Source organism: Equus caballus, chromosome 17 (assembly GCF_041296265.1).
Source record: "Equus caballus isolate H_3958 breed thoroughbred chromosome 17, TB-T2T, whole genome shotgun sequence".
NCBI lineage: Eukaryota > Metazoa > Chordata > Mammalia > Perissodactyla > Equidae > Equus > Equus caballus.
In genome coordinates this window covers 31,414,396-31,436,673 of record NC_091700.1, presented here as the reverse complement: position 1 = coordinate 31,436,673, position 22,278 = coordinate 31,414,396, and the positions used below count along the sequence as shown (strand labels likewise).

The 22,278-nt window shown below is 34.0% G+C and overlaps 1 protein-coding gene across 13 annotated transcripts in view; it reads right to left on the bottom strand.

The window, feature by feature from the left end:
• The window catches only part of NBEA (neurobeachin), a 671,317-nt gene that overhangs the window by 422,480 nt on the left and 226,559 nt on the right, over nt 1-22,278 (bottom strand). For 9 of the 13 annotated variants that reach the window (XM_070240236.1, XM_070240226.1, XM_070240227.1 and 6 more), the window contains exons 28-29: nt 17,607-17,775; nt 16,081-16,176 (exon numbers count right to left, since the gene is read on the bottom strand). In XM_070240236.1, the coding sequence (XP_070096337.1) occupies nt 16,081-16,176; nt 17,607-17,775 (265 nt within the window). The remainder of the gene's footprint in view (nt 1-16,080; nt 16,177-17,606; nt 17,776-22,278) is intronic. The other 4 variants (XM_070240230.1, XM_070240232.1, XM_070240233.1 and 1 more) reach the window with 1 other exon arrangement.

Sequence of the window (22,278 nt, the reverse complement as noted above, 5' to 3'; positions counted from 1 at the left end):
CTCAGTTGACAGCATAAACTTCAGCTTAGATAACTTATATGTTCTCAAAATGCTTCTTTTTGACACTAAAGTACTTTGAGGGTTTAACCCAAGTGACTTCAATATGAAGTTAGGCATGAACAGCAGAGAAAGTATAAACGATTGCATCTGTGCAGGTTATATCAATGACAGTAGACTTGTAACTTTTCAATAGTTCTCATCAGTTTCTGTAGCAATACGCCATGTCAGTACGCAAAGCAGAAACATTACTAGCCTGAGCGATATTAACCTTGTCAAAAACATGCAGTTGGATGCCAGATGCCTCTTTTTCTTACTGTTTTTCATTGAACATAATGAGTTCATCTAATACATTTTGGAAAAAACATGGGGTTAAGTTCAGCAAATGACATGACTTCTACAAGGTGACCTCATTTATCACATTCCTTCCTCCAAAAATCTTGTTTTACAGTGATTTATGAAGTGTTTCAATATGTTTTACCTATTAAATTATTCAAATTGCTATTTTCCAAACTATCTAAATAAGAAATAAAATGAGCATACAGCTCCTTGTTAGTACAGCACTAAAAATTATATTAAGATCAATTATTTGCTCTTCAAATAGTAATATTAAGCAAACTAAATCACATTAGAGTAATTTAAAACATAAAAATCTGTATATAAGTAACTTGTATATTTTCTTTATATTAAATCCCAAAGTGCCAAATTAAGCTACATAAAAATTAACCTGAACTCCAAAGAGGAAAAATGCCATACATATAAAGATTTAAAATCATTATTAAAGCTTACTTTACACAAAAAAAGACTATAATGCATTGAGTAATTATTTGCAATTATTTGTATATGATTCAGTTTTCTTGTTTGCTACAGTAAATGTATGAAAATAATACAACTTCAGGAATTCAATATTGTTATGAAAGAATATGCCCATAATAGACAAAATTAAAATTCAGAAAAAACAATTCAGAACCAAGAAGGTACTTCCAATTGATGTTTTTGACTATGATGTGTAGATCTATTTGAGTTTATCCTACTACAAGTGCATTGAGCTCTTAAGATGTGCATACTAGTGATTTTCATCAAATTTGGAACGTTTTCAGGCCAATATTTCTTCAAATATTCTTTCTGCCCCTTTCTCTCTCTCAATTCTCCTCTGCGACTCCTATTGTGTGTATGTTAGTTCACCTGATTGTGTCTCACAGGTCTCTGAGGGTCTCTTATTTTTCTTCATTCATTTATTCATTTGGTTCCTCAGAATAGGATAATCATAATGGACTTATCTTCAAGTATGCTGACTCTTTCTTCTGCCCACTCAAATCTTCTGTTGAACCCCTCTAACGAATTTTTCATTTTAATTATTATACTCTTCAAATCCAGAATTTCTATGTAGTTCTTTTCTATAGTATTTCTTTATTGATATTCTCTTTGGTGAAACATCACCCTCATACTTTTAATTCTTTAGAAAAGGTTTCCTTTAATTATTTGAGCATATTTACAATAGCTGATTTAAAGCATTTTGTCCAGTAAACCCAAAATCAGGGCTTCCTCAGGGATAGTGTTTATTGACTGCCTTTTCCCCCCATGTATTGGCCATACTTTCCTGTTTCTTTGCATTTTTCATACTTTTTTGTTGTTGAAAACTAAACATTTTAAATAATATAATGTGGCACTCCTGGAAATCAGACCCTTCCCATGGGGTTCACAGTTGTTCTGTTTGTTTATTTACTGACTTTCCTGAACTAATTCTGTAAAATCTATATTCCCTGTCACCTTCAGCCACTGAAGTCTCTGCTCCATTAGCCTAGTGGTCAGCTAATGACTAGACAGAGATTGCCTTACATGTCTTGAACCAGTAAGTCTTCCACTCTTTGCCAGAAGGCTGTGTGTGTGCGTTGGGGCATGCTTTTAACCCTCCTATTTACAACTCTCCCTTAGCCTTCTTTTTCTGCTTGCACAGGGCTTCAAGATCAGCCAGAGGTAAGTGATTAGGGACTTCTCACATCTTCCCTGGGCCTCAGTACAGTCCCAAGAATAGTGACATCTCATTCTTAGATCTTTTTAAGATTTTTGGTAAGGCTCTTGTTTGCCCCAACTGGTAGTGCCACCTCAGGCAGTTGCAAGGTTAAACAAATTGCTGCTGATTATTTTAACAAACACTTTGGAAATAGGGCTTTTCTCTGATTAGGTCAAATAATGACAAGGTCATGAATGAAGCTTTTCCAGGAAGTTGCCAAACAGGTCAAATAGTGACAATGGTCTAAGATGGGACTTCCTAAAAACTCCAAACTCAGTTGGCCTTATTCCAGTGGCCACTAGCCTGCTGTTTTTCACAGCTACCACAGTTGTCTGACTGCTGGTTTTCAAGGCTATGGAGCCTAGGAGAGGCGGATAGCAATAGGGAAACTTAAACCACCACAAAGCTTGCTGTTCTCATGAAGATGATGCAGTTTTTCTTGAATTAATACTCTCTAAATTGTTGCAAGCCTTTGATTACTTTCCAGAGAACTGAAAAATTCGATTTCAACATTTTTTTTTTTTTTTAAGGAAGATTAGCCCTGAGCTAAAATCTGCCGCCAATCCTCTTCTTTTTGCTGAGGAAGCCCAGCCCTGAGCTAACATCCGTGCCTACCATCTTCCTCTACTTTTTATGTGGGACGCCTGCCACAGCATGGCTTGACAAGTGATGCACAGGTCTGCAAACCAGCAAGCCTGGGCCACCAAGTGGAGTGTGCGAACTTAACCCCTGCATCACCAGGCCGGCCCCATGATTTCAACAATTTTTGCCAGTGTTCTCATTGCTTTTTTGGAGGAGCAGTTTTTTGGAGGTCCTTATTTCTCTCTTCCAGAAGTCCCATCTCCTAAGTGATGTTTAAAATTGAAATTTTAGTATAGTTCCAATTTGCACATTTTAAATAAAATATCAATTTGAAATTTTAAAATATTAATATATACATATTTTGCTTTTCTCTTGCCCTAGCTTGTGTTTGTACTCTTTTTCTTCTCAAAGAAAAAAAATACTTTTCCTGCTGAAATACATCACACATTTCTATAATGTATTGGAGGCAACCATTAACACTACTAATAAAATGCCAACATATATGCCTAAAAATTTTATGTTGCAGAAAAACAACCATCAAATATAGTATAACTCTGTTGATATCAATTAGATAAGCCACAATTTACATATTACATATGGTTAAGAGTTCAAGCTTTGAAATAAGACTGTTTGACTTTCAGTCAAGACTTCTTTACCACTTATTAGCTTTATGATGTAGGATGAGCCATTTAACTTTTCTCAGCCTCACTCTTGTATCTGTAAAATGGGCATAATAATAGTACATACATTAGAGGAATGTTGTGATGATTAAAGAGCATAATTCACAAATAGCGCCTAGCATAATCTCAGTATAAAGTTTTGTACCTGCTGCTGCTATTATCAATTGTACTGTTATCACAATTACCGTCATCAACATCATCATCATATCCTATAGGATCCTATGTCCTACTTAAAAGAAAATACACAGCCCAACTACTCTATCAGTTATTCTCTCTACTCATCTTCAATTTCCGTCTCTCTTCCTAGCTCTGGTCCCTTTATCTGTAGACCAATAACTCCTACCCTAAAAGAAGAATCTCTCACTCTCACCTCCCCTTATATTTCTAACCCTTAAGCTACTTTGGGTGGTTCTCCTTTCTTTCTAAAGGGAATATGTCATAACAAAAAGATCACGGGAATGTAATCAAATTGATCAAAGTTCCAATTTTTTCTCCACAACTTACTAGTTTTCCACACTATCTTGGATAAATTAGTTATGCAACTCTGAAAGAGTTGCAAGAACTGCACTTGAAAATGTAGATCTTAAGTATGCTGTTAGGCTTAAGAAATCTCTCAAGCTATCACCTGTAATGTCCTTCTTTAATTGAGCTTTCCAAAGACTTAGAAGATTTCCATAGACATCTCAAAATTAATACACTTAGATACCTGTTTCCTTCCCCAGATTAGGGAAGTTTTAAGCCATTATTTCTTCAAATAAGATTTCTACCCCTTTCTCCCTCTCTTCTCCTTCTGTGAGCCCTATAATGTGAATGTTAGTCCATCTGATGCTGTCCCATAAGCCCTTTGTGCTGTCTTCACTTTTTTCATTCTTTTTTTCTTTTTGCTGCTCTGGGTGAGTTCCATTGCCCTGTCTTCAAGTTGACTGATCCTTTCTTCTGCTTCATTTAGTCTCATGTTGACACCCTCCAGTGTATTTTTCAGTTTAGTTATTGTAGTCTTCAGCTCTGTGACTTTTATTTGGTACTTCCTTATATTTTTTTCTCTCTCTTTTGAAGCTCTGTGTTCATCCATTCTTCTCCCCAGTCCAGTGAGCATCGTTATGACTATTACCTTAAATTCTTTATCAGATAAATTACTCATCTCTGTGTCATTAAGGTTTTCTCCTGAGGTTTTATCTTGTTTTTCCATGTGCAACATATTCCTTTGTTTTTTTATTTTGCTTGACTCTCTGTGCTGGTTTATATACAGTAGGTGAAACAACCACCTCTCCCAGTCTTGAAGGAGTGGCCTTATATAGAAGATGAACCTTGTTGTTCAACCCTGCCCCAGCTCTTTGTTGTCTCTCAAACCTTTGTGCTTGTCCAAGCAGCCTATTATATTTTTAACAGCTCCCACCTAGATCTCAACACTTGGATTTAGGCTAATTGAAAGCTATACCCTCAGACAGCAGCTTTTAAAAATATGCAAATATATACAGTTCTGTGGGACCACAAGCATAAGGCCCCCCGGCCACCAGAGTCAGATAATCCGGTGGTGTCCCTTGCATGGCAGTTGCAAACCTGAGGTTCCATATGAGTATATAAGCTCTTTTCTAGGAGATACCATTGAGCTGGAGCAAGTCATAAAGACATTATCAAGATGGCATCCACAGCCTAAGTTCCTTGAGAGGAGCCTAAGTTCATTGAGAGAAGCTCCACAGGCCACTAGATGTATATCAATTCTGAAGCCTGCCCCTCAGACTGAAGCTCCAGCACAAGCAACAAGGCCTCCTTCACAGAAAGACTGGAGGGTATGCCTCAACTGGCTGTCCATGCAGTGCCCTGGGGATGGCAGCCTGCCAAAAACCATCTCTCTGATTGCCACAGTTCCTTTGGACCCAGGAAGGCAAGCCCTGCTGGCCACCAGAGCCAGGCAATCAAGGGGGGATTCCGTGGGTGGCAGCCTCAAAACCCAGGGCACTAGATGTAAATACCAGGGCACCAGACACGTATAAAACTCCCTTCCAGGAGATTCTAGCACTCTAAAGCCTGGCAGAGGGAGAATGCAAAGAGAGTACCCACCCTCTAAGGTCTCTAAAAAGGATTATAGTCAGCCCATAGACACTTGTTTAATTAGAAGCCTGCCCATCAAGCTGTAGCCATGATAATTATCTAATAGGCCTCTTTCACAGAAAGAGAAGTCCTGGGTCTGTTGCCTTTTGCTGTGACCTGTGTTTAACAACTCCTTCTCCATTGGCTACAATCCTGTGGAACCCTGAGCATAAGCCCCACTGGGCACCAGAGCCAGGCAATCAAGAGGCATTGCCTGGTGGCAGCTACAAAAATTAGGAAAGCAGACTTGTGTGGACTAAATTATCCAATCTCCAATCAAAAGATATAGAGTGGCTGGGGGCCAGTCTCCTGGTCGAGTGGCTAAATTTCCACATGTTCCACTTCATTGGTCTGGTTTCACAAGTTCAGATTCTAGATGCAGACCTATACCATTCATCACGCCATGCTGTGGCAGCGATCCACATATAAAATAGAGGAAGATCGTCACAGATGTTAGCTCTGGACTAATCTTCCTCAAAAAAAGATACAGAGTGGCTGAATAAATAGAAAAACAAGACCATCTATATGTTACCTAGAAGATACTCACTTTAGATGTAAGGAGACACACAGACTGAGAGTGAAAGGATGGAAAAGATAACCCATGCAAACAGAAACCAAAATAAAGCTGGAGTAACTATACTTATATCAGACAAAACAGACTTTAAAACAAATACTGTAATAAGAGACAAAGATAAGCGTTACATAATGATTAAGGAGTCAATCCAAAAAGAGGATATAACATTTGTAAATATTTATGCACCCAAGATAGAAGCAACTACACATATAAAGGAAATCTTAACAGACCTAAAGAGAGAATTAGACAGCAATACAATAATAGTGGGGGACTTTAATACCCCACTACATCAATGAATAGATCCTCCACACAGAAAACCAACATGGAAACCTCAGACTTAAACAAAACGTTAGATAAGATGGACTTGATATATACATAACGTTTCATCCCAAAGCAACTGAATACACATTCTTCTCAAGTGTATATGGAACATTTTCCAGGATAGATCATATGTTAGGTAACAAGTCTTAATAAGTTTCAAAGCATTGAAATCATATTGAGCATATTTTCTGACCACAATGATATAAAACCAGAAATTAATTACATGAAGAAAACTGGAAAATTCACAAATATGTGGAGATTAAACAACACGCTACTGAAAAACCAATGGGTCAAAGAAGAAAGCAAAAAATACCTTGAAACAAATGAAAATGTAAATAATAACATACCAAAATTTGTTGGATGCAGCAAATGCAGTTCTAAGAGGGAAATTCACAGCAATAAATGCCTCCCTCAAGAAATGAGAGAAGTCTCAAATAAACAACCTAACTTTATACCTCAAGGAACTAGCAAAAGAAGAACAAACAAAGCCCAAAGTTAGTAGAAGGAAAGAAATAGCAAAGATCAGAGCAGAAAGAAATGAAATAGAGATTAAAAGACAACAGAGAAGATGAATGAAATGTAGAATTGGAGGGAACTCTTCCAAACTCAACTTATAATGCCAGTATTACCCTGATACCAAAACCAGACAAGGACATCACAAGAAGAGAAAATTACAGGCCAATATCCCTGATGAACATAGATGTAAAAATCCTCAACAAAATATTAGCAAACCAAAATCAACAATACATTAAAAGGATCATATACCACAATCAAGTGGGATTTAATATAGAGATGCAAGAATGGTTCAACATCTGCAAATCAGCCAATGTGATACACCACATTAACAAAATGAAGGGAGAAAAATCATATGGCCATCTCAATAGATGCAAAAAAACCATTTGACAAAATTCAGCATCTATTTATTATAAAAATTCTCAACAGAGGGTACCTCAACATAATAAAGGCCACAAATGACAAGCCCACAGCTAACTTCACACTCAACAGTAAAAAACTCAAAGCTTTTCCTCTAAGATCAGGAACAAGACAAGGATGCCCACTCTTGCCACTTTTATTCAACACAGTATTAGAAGTACTAGCCAGATCAATTAGGCAAGAAAAAAAAATTAAAGGCATCTGAATTGGAAAGGAAGAAGTAAAACTGTCATTCTTTGCAGGTGACATGATATTACACATAGAAAATCCTAAAGACTTGATTAAAACTGTTAGAACTAGTAAATGAACTCAGTAAACTTGTAGGATACAAAATCAATACATCAAAATCTGTTGCATTGCTATACACTAATGAGGAACTATGAGAAAGAGAAATTAAGAAAACAATCCCATTTACAACTGCATCAAAAAGAATTAAAATACCTAGGAATAAATATAACTAAGCAGGTGAGAGACCTGTATATGGAGAACTAGAAGATACTAATGAAAGAAACTGAAGAAGACACAAATAAATGGAAAGATATTGTGTGCTCATGGATTGGAAGAATCAATACTGTTAAAATGTGAGACTATCTAAAGCAATTCACAAATTCAACGCAATGACACTTTTCACAGAAATAGAATAAATAATCCTAAAATTTATATGAAACCACAAAAGACCTTGAATAGCCAAAGCAATCTTGAGAAAGAAAAACAAAGCTGGAGGCATCACACTCCCTGATTTCAAACTATTTTACAAAGCTACAGTAATTAAAACAGTAAGGTATTGGTATAAAAACAGACACATAGATCCATGGAACAGAATAGAGAACCCAGAAATAAACCCACACATATATGGTCAATTAATTTATGACAAAGGAGCCAAAAACATGCAATGGGAAAAAGAGAGTCTCTTCAATAAATGATGTTGGGAAAACAGGACAGACACACATGCAAAAGAACAAAATTCTACTGCTATCTTGTACCATATACAAAAATTAACTCAAAATGGATTAAAGACTCGAACATAAGACCTGAAACCATAAAACTCCTAGAAGAAAACATTAGCAGTAAGCTCCCTGACATAGGTCTTGGCAATGACTTTTTGAATCTGACACCAAAAGCAAAAGCAACAACTGTAAAAATAAACAAGCAAGACTATATCAAAGAAAAACCTTCTGTATAGCTAAGGAAACTATCAACAAAATAAAAAGACAACCTATTAAGTGGGATAAAATATTTGCAAATCATTTATCTGATAAGGGGCTAATATCCAAAACATATAAAGAACTCATACAACTCAACAGGAAAAAAAATAATCCAATTAAAAAATGGGCAGAAGATCTGAAGAGACATTTTTCCAAAGACGGCATACAGATGGCCAACAGTACATAAAAAGATGCTCAACATCATTCATCATCAGGGAAATGCAAATCAAAACCACAATAAGATATCACCTCACACCTCTTAAAATGGCTCTTATCAAAAAGACAAGAAATAACAAGTGTTAGAGACGATGTGAAGAAAAGGGAACACTTGTGCACTGTTTGTAGGAATGTAAATTGGTGCAGCCACTTTGGAAAACAGTACGGAGGTTCCTCAAAATAGAACTACCATATGATCCAGCAATTCCAATTCTGGGTATTTATCTGAAGAAAACGCAAACACTAATTCAAAAAGATACATGCACTCCATGTTCATTGCAGCATTATTTGCAATAGCCAAGATATGGAAACAACTTAAGTGTCCACTGATGAATTAACAGATAAAGAAATTAGGGTATACATATACAATGGAATGTTCTTCAGCCATAAAAAAGAATGAAATCTTGCCATTTGTGACAACATGGATGGGCCTTGAGGGCATTATGCTAAGTGAAGTAAGTCAGAAAGAAAAAGACAAATATCATAAGATCTCTCTTATATGTGGAATGTAAAAAAACAACCTAAGCTTATAGATACAGAGAACAGATTGCCAGAGGAGCGGCGTAGAGGGTGGGAGAAATGGGTGAAGGGGGTCAAAGGGTAAAAATTAAAAAAAAACTCAACACATCTAAGACGCAAGTCTTAATCATTCTCTTTGACCTTACCTGCCTGCATTCTTGTTTGATAAATGGCTATTTGATCATTTCAATACTTCAGACCAGACAGCCAGGTGTCATCTTTGAAAACTTTGCATACCCTCATACCCCATATCAAATCAATTACCACATCCTGTCAATTTTACCTCCAAAGTAAGCCTCTAATTTATCTTCCTCTTCGGTCTCCACTGCCACCACACCTTAGTTCTAAGCAATAGCATCTCTTACCCAGAAAGCAACAACCTCCAATTGGTTTATCCAGTTTCCCTCAATGCCCCTCTAATCTCTTCCCTCATTGTACCTAGAATACTCTTTTAAAATTGTAAACCAGATTATGATACTTAGAGTAGGCAGAAAAATGTCCCCCAAAGATGTCCAGATCCTAATTCTCATAACCTGTGAATGTCACCTTAAATGGCAAAAAGAACACTAAATGGAAGGGCTTTGAGAAGAGGAGACTATGTGGGATTATCCAGGTGGGCCCAATCTAACCTCAAGAGTCTTTAGAAGCAGAAAACCTTTCCAGGCTGTGCTCAGGATGTGACTACAGAAGAATATTCTGAGAGATGCACTGTTCCTGGTTTTAAAGATGGAGGAAGAAAGAGAAAGGCCAGGAGCCAAAGAATGTGGGTGGCCTCTAGGAGCTGGAAAAGGCAAGGAAAATGGATTCTACTCAAGAGCCTCCAGAAATGAATGCAGCCTTGACGATGTCTTGATTTTAGCCTGGTGAAATCCATGCTAGACTTCTGATTTACAGAACTGTCAGATAATGAATTTGTGTTGTTTTAGGACAATAAGTCTGTGGTAATTTGTTATGGCAGCAGTAGAACACTAACACAATGCTCATTTGCTTGGTTTAAAAACCATATCCTTAATATAGTTTACAGACCCTACATGATTTGGTTCCTGCCTACCTATCTAAACTCATAGAATGATTCTCTTTCTCTTGATTCTTATGTTTTACCTACCTATGTTCCCAGACTATGCCAAGGAATTTCTCTGAACATGTGGCTGCCTTTTCAGGAATGTGCTTCCACTGTCCCCATTCTTTCTCCTAAACTAAGTGAATTTATCCTTTGGTTCCCAGCTTAAATGTCACTTCTATGAGAGGCCTTTCCCATCCCCCAAATTAAATTAGGTTTCTTCTTTTGTACTTTCTCACAATCAGTAATTTTATTTCTTAGGATGCAACATAACTTCCAATTATATATTTAAGTGTGTGGTTTCCAAAAGTGTATCTTCCTCACCCAAATGTTAGCTGTATAAGTATAGGGACTTTCTGCTTACTATTATATATCCCTAGTACAGGAAACCATTCATTTATTCAGCAAATATATAATGAAGAAATCATAAAGTAAATTGAAAGAAAGGTTAAATTAGAAGATGAAAGAAAGAAAAAAGAGGAAAGGGGGACTTTTGTTGGTACCTTTACTGATATTGAAAACAGACGTTTATCTTAAAGAGCTGAAATTTTTAAAAGATATTTGCTAGGAATAACTGGGCATGATTTTCACCTGTAAATAACTGAAATAGGTAATATATTCAACATCAGTAGCCAAAAAGAATTCTATAAATATTTTATTGATGACAGTGTTTCAGAGTATTTGTAAAATAAATTATAATGTATCCACTTAATGGATCCATAAAAAATAATTCCAAAAGGAAGAGAAAACAACAAATTTACAATATTGAAAACCTTAGTGTTGATTATATGAAGGTAACAATTTGTTTAAAAAGTATTAACTTTATTTCTAAGTATACAATATATAAAAACTGAGTGGTAAAAATATTTGTATATAAATTATTGTCATATCCTTATTGTTTCCTTAAGATACAATTCTAAAAGTGAAATTACTAGATCAAGGGTTATGGATATTTTTATGCTATCCATACTTAAAAATTTACATACTTTATTATGTAAAGTGCACATATTTACATTTTCACCCTTCAAAATTTTGGCCAATTTGCAAATTATGGTACATTTTTGTTTCAATACAAATTTATTTGATTATTAGCTTTAAATAAATTTTCCTTATTTGTACTGTACATTGTCTTTCTTTTGCTAGCTGTTTAGTATTTCCGAAATTTTTCCATTTCTGTGGTATATTCTTTTAATTGATCTGTAAGAGCTCTTTATTCATTAAGGCTATTAACTTTTATCACATAAGTGTAAATTTTTTCCTGTTTTCATTTCTCTTTTAATTTTGTTAATGCTTAGACATGTAGATGCATAAAACTTTCATTTAGCCACATCTTTTCCCTTACAACTTCAGCCTTTGATTTTATGATTTACAACACCGTTTCTTATATTATATAACAGTAGTCTTAATTTTCTTGAATTATGTTAATTTTCATTTTTACCTTTATATTTTAATACATAGGGAATTTATTCAGCATAATGTATGAAATAAGAACACAAATTAATTTTTCTCAAATGGTTGCCTCATTTGGTAATCGCAATACCATTTGCAAAATGATACTTTCCCTTTCATTTGATTAGAAAAGTTTTATTTATAATATATAAAGTGCTCATACAAATTTCAATCCATTTATACACTGTTTATGCCATATGTCTATTCTTGTACTGGTAGCACATTAATTTTTTTATTTTCTGTGTAAATTCTTCTCCCTGAAAATTGTTCAAGGAAAACTAATATAACAAATTTATTTATAAGTTCACCTAAATATTAACTTTCTTCTGATTAAACCTAAAGTGAAATAATTAACATAAAGCTTCTACAGCTTCTAGGACAAGTTATAAATAAAAGATTCTTGTCTCTTTCTTCAGCATGTTTATTAATGAAATACATTTTATGGCTACCATCAATACTCGACTTTCTAGAAAACTGCTTAGCTTTCTCATTGGCTTACACCGTTACTTAATATTTACTGTATTAGCTTCCAAGTGCCACACTAGGTCTCAGGGACTACCCTAATGAAGTACACATTCTAATAAACAAACAATTAAATTGTATAAGTGCAAGAAGGGAAATAAAGAGTATGCTATAATAGAGAATAGGGTGGTCAAGGTGAGGAAGCTACTTAGCTACAGTAGTCAGAGAAGGCCTCTGTGAGGAGGTGACCTTTAAGCAGATACCTGAAGGACGAGTATGCACCAGTCATGCAAAAAAAAATAGGAAAAAGAACCAAAAACCAAGAACAAAACACAAAGATCATGAGGCAGAAAAGTGCTTGGCATGCTTAAAGGACTAAAAGGTAATCTGATTGTAGCATAGTGAGCAAATGGAAAAGTAACATGAGATAGAGTTGGAAAGGTGTTCAGCAGTCAGATTATCCAGGGCCCATGTGCTATTTTACTTTAAATGCTATTAGAAAATCTTAGGTCAAAAAGGGACACAATCTCATTTGCATTTTAAAACAAATCCAGAAAAATTGTAAAAAATAAAATAAAGGTCAGTAAGAGAAGAGGTGAGGAAACTACTACGGAGGCAATCATAGTAATTCAGGTAAATTAGAACTACAGTAGTCTTGCTACTGTAAGTTAAGTCATTATAACTTTATCCCCACAATCAAAGGAAGTCTTTAGAAATTTTTAGAAGGAAAAATTACCTTTTATATTTGTTATATATTAAATGTAACTCATTTCATTATATTATTTTATTATATTATATACTGTTATTTAAAAAATTGTCATCAGTAACAGACTAAATGACTAGACACAAGAAGTCTAATGAAGAAACTCCAAGAAGGAAAAAGACTTTGAAGTAAGGAGACTATCAAAGATTAAAAAGAAGAGAGAGGTCAGAGTGCTAGTTTAGAATTTTTTAAAAGGATCAATAATGAGCTGAAAGCAGAGAATGAAGGGTGAAGGAGTTGAAGAGTAGTCCAGATCAACGCCTCTCAAACTATCTGTGAAAATTTACCTTTTCTTTTCAATCCATCATTGAATGACATTTTTGGAAAATAAATTAAAAATAAAGTATTCAAAAAGAAATTTTTAATAGTACACAAAATATAGGCACAAATGTTTTTATTATTTGATTCCATAGACATGAAATTAAATTTCAATAAATATAATCAAAACACAGATAACACTGGGAAAAATAAACAATTATAAACAACTGTCCATGTTGTTCACTGAAAGTGTGTGTAGAGGTGATCAATATAGACAAATGTTATTATACTTGTAACTTTTTTTCACTACACATGATAACCAAACAAAAAGATTTAAGCAAACAGTGATTCCCCAAAGAAATGCCTATATAAACGTTTTGAACAAACATTGGGAATATGAATACTTAAATTTTATAATGTGACAATGAGCTTTTTGCTTGCTAAGTTATCTAATCCAAGTTGAACTGGCAATAATGCTACTCACAGGAATAACATATAGCTAACCTGTTTTTGTTTTACTTCAATAACATGCAGAGTGGAGAAAGCAGTGTCATAGAGGTGGGTTGATGGAATGAAAACTCAGAAGGTTCAGAATATTCACTTTAAACTTCTGCCCAAAATGAAAACAGAAATGCTGTATCTTTGAAATATACCCTCAATGATCATCAATATCCAGTTCCAGTAATTTATCCTGTATAGTTATAATCAAATATAAATCATTTCAATGAAATTATTGAAAATTATTTCAATTCTTTCAATGAAAGAAATGGATTCCAATTCCATGAATTTCTTCTAATAGAAAATAAAACACAAAGCATTCTACCAAATGCATAAGACGAGAGGAAATAGCTTTTTAAGGGTGAACAAAATCAAGATCATTCTTAAAGATCAAGACACTTCATTGATTATTATTAAATACTCATTATTATTAAATTATGAAACGTGTCATAGGAACTGTGTACTTTGAAGATTCTAACTTTTACTTTTGTCCTTTGATCTTTTCTGCCACTAAAAAACCACACAGCAATCTTCCCCGTTTTGGAAGTACTTAGTTCATTAAAAATACTTTACATGTCTGACAAAGAACCCAGTCCTTTCAGTCTTTAAAGTGGAATCAAACTGGTTTCTCACATCTTGTAAAAACATTAACAATTGACTGTAGTTCTGACATCATCAACAGAACTTTTCCATTCAATAACCAGTGCATCACAGCATGCGAGAACAGTCACTTACAACCAGCTTCCATATTATCACATACTAAAGAGAATAACAGCAAATTTACCACATCAGCCTTAAAGTAATTCAAAATTTTATTATACCACTAAGACCACTGTGCAGCTCAGTTACAATTGTTTTCACAACAAAACTTGCTTGATAAAGAAAGCAGTACATTGATCTTCTGATGCAGGCGTCTTAATCTCCAGAATATTTTCCAGTCACTATAGCTAAGCCTTTGGAACATACTTGTACACAAAAAAGACTCCAAATGACATTTAATCTAAGCTAAAATAATCCTTCTTAGTTTATACAGTTTAGAGACAATGTTTTTGTGAGCAATAACGCTGAAAAGAAAGGATTTCTTCTCCATTTCATCAGGATGCTCAAATGTTGCACATTTATTAAAAATATCTGTGCATTCATCAAGTTGTAACAAAAACACTTTGCTGCTTTGTTCTATAAGTTGGTCTGCCATACCATTAGCCGATGTATGGAGTACCTTGAACTATGGTATCATCTGGAACTCAGAATTCTCTCCAAACTCATTCCAGTTATTGGCAGAATTCAGTTCCTTGTTGTAAGCTAAAGTTCCCCACTTTCTTGCTGACTGTCCACTGGGTAGTGCTCTCAGCTCCTACAATGTTAGCTCAGGTCTTTGTCCCACGGTCATCTCCACTTCAGCAACGAAGAACTAACTTCATGTCAAATCCCTCTCACACTTTGAGTCTCTCTGACTTCCTGTTCGGCAACCAGCCACAGACAACTCTGCCTTTACAGGGCTCATGTGATTAGCTTAGGGCCACCTGGATAATCACCTTTTCTGAAAAGCAATTGTGCTATATAACATAACATAGTCATAGAAGTCAAATCTATCATATTCACTATCTCAGGAATTATGCAGGGTGTGTACACAGAAAAATCTTGGGGGGGGTGCAGAATTCAGCCTACCACAATCCTTTGTTCTGCAGGGATTAATCTCATGTTAACCTTACCCAGAGACATCTCTGGGTAAGAAAAAATATTTTATTTTTCATATCTAAAACTTCTAATTGGTTCTTCTTAAAAAAAAATCTTCCATTTTTCTCCTCATAATATTTACTTTTTCTTTTAGATTGACAAACATCTTGAAGATAGTTCTAATAGCTGTTTGAATATCCTTATCTGATAATTCCACTGTCCTTGTCCTTTCTGAATCTGTTTCTATTGAGTGATTTTTTTCTCCTGCTTATGCATCACATTCTTCTGCTTATTTGCATGTTTTTTTTAATTGGATGTTTAACATTGGATTTTACATTGTTTGATGAAGAATTTTTTGTATTCCTTTAAAGAGAGTTGGAACTTTGTTTTGACAGAAAGTTAAGTAAGTTATGGGTCAGTTTGATACTTTGATGTTAAGCATTATTCTTATGAGTCTCGAGCAGCCTTCATTTCAGGGCTACTTTAGTCCCACTACTAAGGCGCGGATCTTCTGCAATCTCTAGTGATGCCACCACTGCGCACATTATTACACATACAATTAGGTATCCTTAATTTGCAGATGATACTTGAAGGAATGCAATGGAATATATATATAAAGCGATATTTTGCTCTCAGTATCCAAGTATAAATACAACAGATCATATCTCCATGAAACCTGAGGTATATACTTGTTTATGAAGATTATACTATGGATATTTATTGTATAACAATTGATGAAATAAGAATACCCAAACAGGGCAGGAGATGAGGTCAATATTACCTTTGTAAAATGAGTGGGCAAAGCTCTGCTCAGGAATTAACTTGGCAAGGAATCCATGGTTCAAACTTGGATGAGGGATAGATGGTATGACCACAACTGTGGAGAAAATCATGGAATCAAATTTGAGCCAGCATGTAACAACCTGCAACATGGTCCACTGAAGATCCATGACAATTCTATATTACTGCAACATGCAAACAGTACTAGCAATAAAGACTGCATCTCTGGAGGAAGGAAAGAGATTATGTATTAAGAGAAAGGAAATAATACACGTAAATAGAGTAATTTTAGCAACATACATAGAGACATACAAACAAACAAGAAAATCAAAACTGGAAGGTTCAGTAAAATATTGCTATTTTATACATATATGACTGATATGAATGCATTAAAAACAAAAACACAGTCTTAGTATTTTAAATGTCAAAAGACAAATTGGAATGATAGGATAATGTTTAAATTGAAGAATAAAGTTAAAAGTAAAAGCATACTACAATGAAATAATATCAAGTTTATGTGTTCAAAGTAAACATAGCATGCAATAGCAAAGCATTATAGCTAAAACATAATCCATATTTCCACAACAGCAATGAAAGGTAAATGAGATATGATACACTCGTGGAAAACAAGATGCAGAGATTTGACCACTAATTTTTATTCACTTTTTAAAATATCCATTTTATTTATTTATCATATGTATTTATTTAGGAAAGACCATTTCAAGTACAAACTAATCCAGTGGCACATGAAATAACCACTGAGTTACCAAGGTTACATTGCAAACAACAGAAAAACAACCTTGATATAAACACCTGGCAGGAAATGCAATTGAAAGAAGGCACCCTGTGATATTAAAATATTAGTTGCCAGAAAACGTGCTTATTATTTTCAAGCAGAGTAGGCAAAACTGATAATGCAAGAACTCGTACAACATGAGAATCTTCTGTAGATAAGAAAGACAATATGACTCAAGACGGTGCATTGTTGTCCACAAGTTTTTGAGATTAGTTGAAGCAACTTTGGTATAAAGTTTAAAATGTATGTTTGATTACTATGAATCTCTGATAGAATATTTAGATGCTGAAATAACAATACACGGCAAAAGGAAGAAAGGAAGGAAGAAAGAGGAATGTTATGAACTTGGTTATAAATATTTATATTTAGGCTTATTCTTGGTCTTGAACTACTTTACAAAGATCTCCTACTTCCACGTTTATAAAGGTTAAATGTAATACATTTAAAACATATGAGTTATTTGCATGTTAAATAACAGTATAAAGGATTTGTATTAATAAATGGAAAACATTAAAACCAAAATTGTACTGATAAAATGAGAATATAGCAACTATCATGGAAATATTCATACATTTTTGTGGAATTAAAGAATATTAAGTTGGCATTTGTATACCACCTACGTATAATTATTTGAGGTGATAATGAATAGGATCAGTTTAAATCTCGATGAAAAATGAAATAAAAAGAGGATAAATGATGAAATTCAAATAATTTTAAAAAATATTAAGTACCTGTACTTGTTGGCGAATTTATTTCTTGTCTGATGTTTCTACCTGGTTGGCTTCCTGTTCTTGCAGTCTCTCGCTGGGGTTCTAATATGTCACGATACTTGGAAACCATCAGAACCGAAATGAAGTAAACAACAGCTAGAGCTAAGAACTGTGCCTGTTTGCTATCATCCTGTGTAAAACGAAAAAGCAGTTTTGATACTCAAAATTTTTAAAGTGTAACTTCTTAGCATCCAAGAAACTATTCCTATTTCTTTTTCTTTATGGAGGCAAAAATACGACATTTAATTTTTATTAAAACTTGATAAGTATAAATTGTTACTTAATAAGTATCATTTAAGTATAAATACAGAACTCCAGGAATATATCACCTGAGTTACAGGTTGAAATGTAATTTTAAAAATTGAGAGTGTTAAAATTTTACTGAATATGTTGCAAAATTTTATTCTTTGTCTTCTTCACCATTATTATCCATTACTTCCCTAACAACACAATATGTATACTTACAAAATATGTAGAAGGCAAAAAGTTGAAAAGAAAAATTTAATGTTTGGATAAAAAATCAAGAGTTTCAAATGTTATAACTGAAAAACATTAATAGAATAAAATTACAATTGGAATACACATACAATTCTAACATATTACTACTTGAGCAGGAGACTATATGAGTACAAAACAGAGGAGATAACAGACAACAGGGGAGCATAGAACATAAGTTTTATTGCTCAATATGAGCCAGAAGTGTGACATGGCTGCTTAAAAAAAGTTAATGCAATCTTTCACTGCATTAAGAGACACGAAGTAGTAACAGTCCCACTCTTCTGCCCTGGAAAAATGACTTCTAAAACACTGCCAATATTTGAGGGTCCTAATTTCAAAAGTTCAATGACAAAATGGAGTTTTCCTAGAAGAGAGCAGCAAAGTGGTAAAAGGTCTGAAAAAGACTGGCCAAACCAGGATATAGAAAGAATAGTTTCAAATAAGCAGACTGCAGTCTAGCAGAGAAGATAACTTTATAATATGCATGCTTTATAAAATATAAAGAGTTGCATATAACCTTGAGAGCTCTATCCAAAAAGCCTAGATAAACATCTTACAGGAAAAAATTGTTAGTAAGGCAAATTTATATGACCTCTAATACCACTTCCAAATTAGACTATGCCTACCAAATGTAAATAGTTAAAAAGTCTTTTTTCTAAGCTAGGTAAAAGTGATACTTCAAACTAAAACTGCAAATTATTACTGTGGCCCATAGATAACAGTAATAGGAAAAAAAATTAGTATGATGGAGGGTCCAGCTCCATGGCATAATGGTTAAGTTTGTCATGCTCTGCTTTGGCAGCCTGGGTTTGTGAGTTCAGATCCCAGGCACAGGCCTATATCACTTGTCAGCCATGCTGTGGCAGGGACCCGCATACAAAGTGGAGGAAGACTGGCACAGATGTTACCTCAGGGCTAATCTTCCTCAAGCAAAAAAAAGAGGAAGATTGGCAACAGATGTTAGCTCAGAGCTAATCTTCCTCAGCAAAAACAAAGTATGATAAAAATAAGGAAAACAAATATGCATTGAAGTCTAGAAACTCCCCTAGCAGGTACTTTGTATTTATTACTTCATTTAGGCACAATGTGAACAAGATTCAGAATTTATGTTCATTTGTCAAAAAAGAAAAGCAAATGAGAAATATCTACTGATGAAACAGAACCAGTACAGCTAATGGAGAAAATGACCAAAATAGATTAAATTTGTTCTGAAATATTTTGAATTCAGTGCATCATACTCTGTGGGTGACAGACAGCTTTTCTAGAGATATAGTTTCTTATGAAATATTTGAAATGCATACTCCTTGCATTACAATGCTGACGAAATATATAGAGAAGAGCTAAAATCAAATGCTTACAGTTATTATAGAGGCAAATGAAGCGCAATCACACTAACAAAAGATACTGATCAGGAATGAATTCAAACACAGCTCAAGCTGTGACAGTCCATAATATTCCACAGCACTTTTATTTCTACCACTGGAAATTCAGTACTAGGCAATCAGAAGCATTCAGCAAATTTGTGTGGAATGAGTGAATGTCAACTAAAAAATTTCAGAGCTGCAAATAATAGATACTGTGAGCTGTTGTGCTGGCCATGCTGAAATCTCCCTTATGCATGGCATGACAACAGTTGCCTTTTCTTTTCAAATCCAGACTTACAAACTAATTGTGCTACTTATTCCCAGTTTTGTCTTTGAAAATGAACCACAATATACATAGAAGCTGAACATCTGGAGAACAACTACATTTTTATACAAATTACTTGACTTGCCTAGGTATTTTATTATTATGAAGACATGAACTCTATTACATTCTCCCACCTGTATAAGAAATGAGTCTCTCCACTATTCAATCTTGAAACAATAATACAATTAATTAACCTGAAATTCTTGAAAAATGCTTCAACCAGGATGTTGAAAAATTCCCAGTTCAATTTTTTAAAATTAAAATTACTTCAGTTTATATAATTCTGGAGACAGGTGACCTAGTAAAATCTAGGCTCTAGAGAAAGAAAGAAGGAAAATAATTTTCCTTTCAAATTTTGGCTTACTGGAAAACAAAGTTTTTTCGTTTTTCTTTTTAAGTTGTATTTTTTCTTACCACATAGCAAATTGTGCCATGCAACTCTTTTAACTGGATTTAAACAGTTCATGTGAGTTTAAATCAGCAATGTCTTCATCATAGAAAACAAATGAGAACAAGAAGAGGAATTTATTCTTTGATGTTTACTCAAATTTTTTTCCAGCTATGACAGTTAGTACGCACTTTCAGTGCCAACAAAATTCAGAAATCCTTGAAAACCATGAAAATCCTTAATTTCTAAATTTAAGTGTGTGTGTGGGTGTGTGCATGCGTGTGTGTAGTCTTACTATGAAAATTACATACTGAGAAAAGTAAAACAGGTGAGAAGGACTGGAGGAAAAAAGAACAGGTTTCCATCCTCAGGTTACATTTATCAGTTATTTGATCTGTAGGTATGTGTGTGTGCATATATGTACACACACATAAACATATTTACTTCATATTATGTATATAATCTATGTACACTTCTACTTTTCTTTAAAACCAAATTTTTTATCCCATTTTTTAAAAATTAAGTCAACTAAAACTGAGTATTGGTTCATAAACATTTCAAAGACCATGTTATCTTCTTGGCATAATTTTTACAATTGAGTCTAAAATATATCAATTATAAAAACACTTCCAATTTCAGAGATTATTTTTTAAAAAATGCGTCTTAGAATCTATGAAACATGGTGATGAAAAAAGAATGCTTTGGAAAGATCTACCTTGGAATTCTGACTGTACCTCATACTAGCTTTGTGATTTTAATGTTTCTGAGTCTTAACCTTCTCTTAACCTTTAACTGGAAGCTTAGGATAATATATTTTAAGTGTCTGATATACAGTATAAACTGCATGAACACAAGTTATGTTACCGTGATGAAGGTTCGAATGTACACCTGGGAACACTTAATTCCCTTCCTTCAGGACGAAAGCTAAGCGCCACTGCTGGGTTATCCGACATCTTTGAAAAACGTCTATGAACCTTAGAAAAATTATCATAATCTACCACAATAAGCTAGTGCAGAATTTACTAACAATTTAAACACAATGTCACACTTAAAATAAAGCCCTTCTATGTTAGGTCTGAGTGTGCCTCGTGGAGATGAAGACATGCTAATGTTTTAATCATTCTTCATTTAAACAAACATTCCCTCCAAAACACATTTTCTCAGGATGAATAATTCCCATTTCTAAATGGTTAAACTCTGAGTAAGTCATTTCGTTTTTGAAGTCTAGATTAGAGTCCAGATTATGGCGAGATTCTTACATCACGGTTTTTATACTGTCGTGTGTTCTATCTCCTATTTTGTGAAAATTCGTTTATTATTTTTTAATTACAAAGGCAATATGGGTTTATTACAGACAATTTGAAAATACAAAAAAGTATAAAAAGATAAAGCACAAAAAAAACTGTTTACCTAGAGGTAATCATTGGTAGCATTTTTCTATTCTTTTTTTAAATAAAGATGCACATGTGCATGCACATACCCTCGGCATACAAATGTAATATTTGTGTAATATAAGTACTTTTGCACACTGTTTCTTTCCCTTAAAATTTATCATAAGCATTTTTTCCATGCCACTAAATTTCCCTCAAAAATATGACTTTAATGGCTGCATAGTTTCCTATTGAATGAATATACTATGATTTATTAAGCTGAAAATCAACTGTTGGATATTTATAATGTTGCCAATTTTCCTGTAGGCATTTCTGATGAGCATTTGAGATTAAACAACCTCTGAGTAGAACCACTGGGCCATAGGGCATCAATATTTGTAAGAGTTTTAACACATATTGGTAAAGAGATATTCAAAAGTTTATCCAATTTATACTCCTATCAGTGATATATGACAGAGTATCTTTCAACACACCCTTGCAATTATTATTTTTATTAATAATAATAATAACCCTATTGTTATTTTAAAATTTTAGTTTATTTAATAGTAAAAATATCTCATTGTTTTAATTTTCATTCTCCTGACTACTGGTGATACTGACTTTTTTATCATATACTTGTTACATTATTTTTCATATCTTATGTCCACTGCCTATTTTTCTGTTGGTA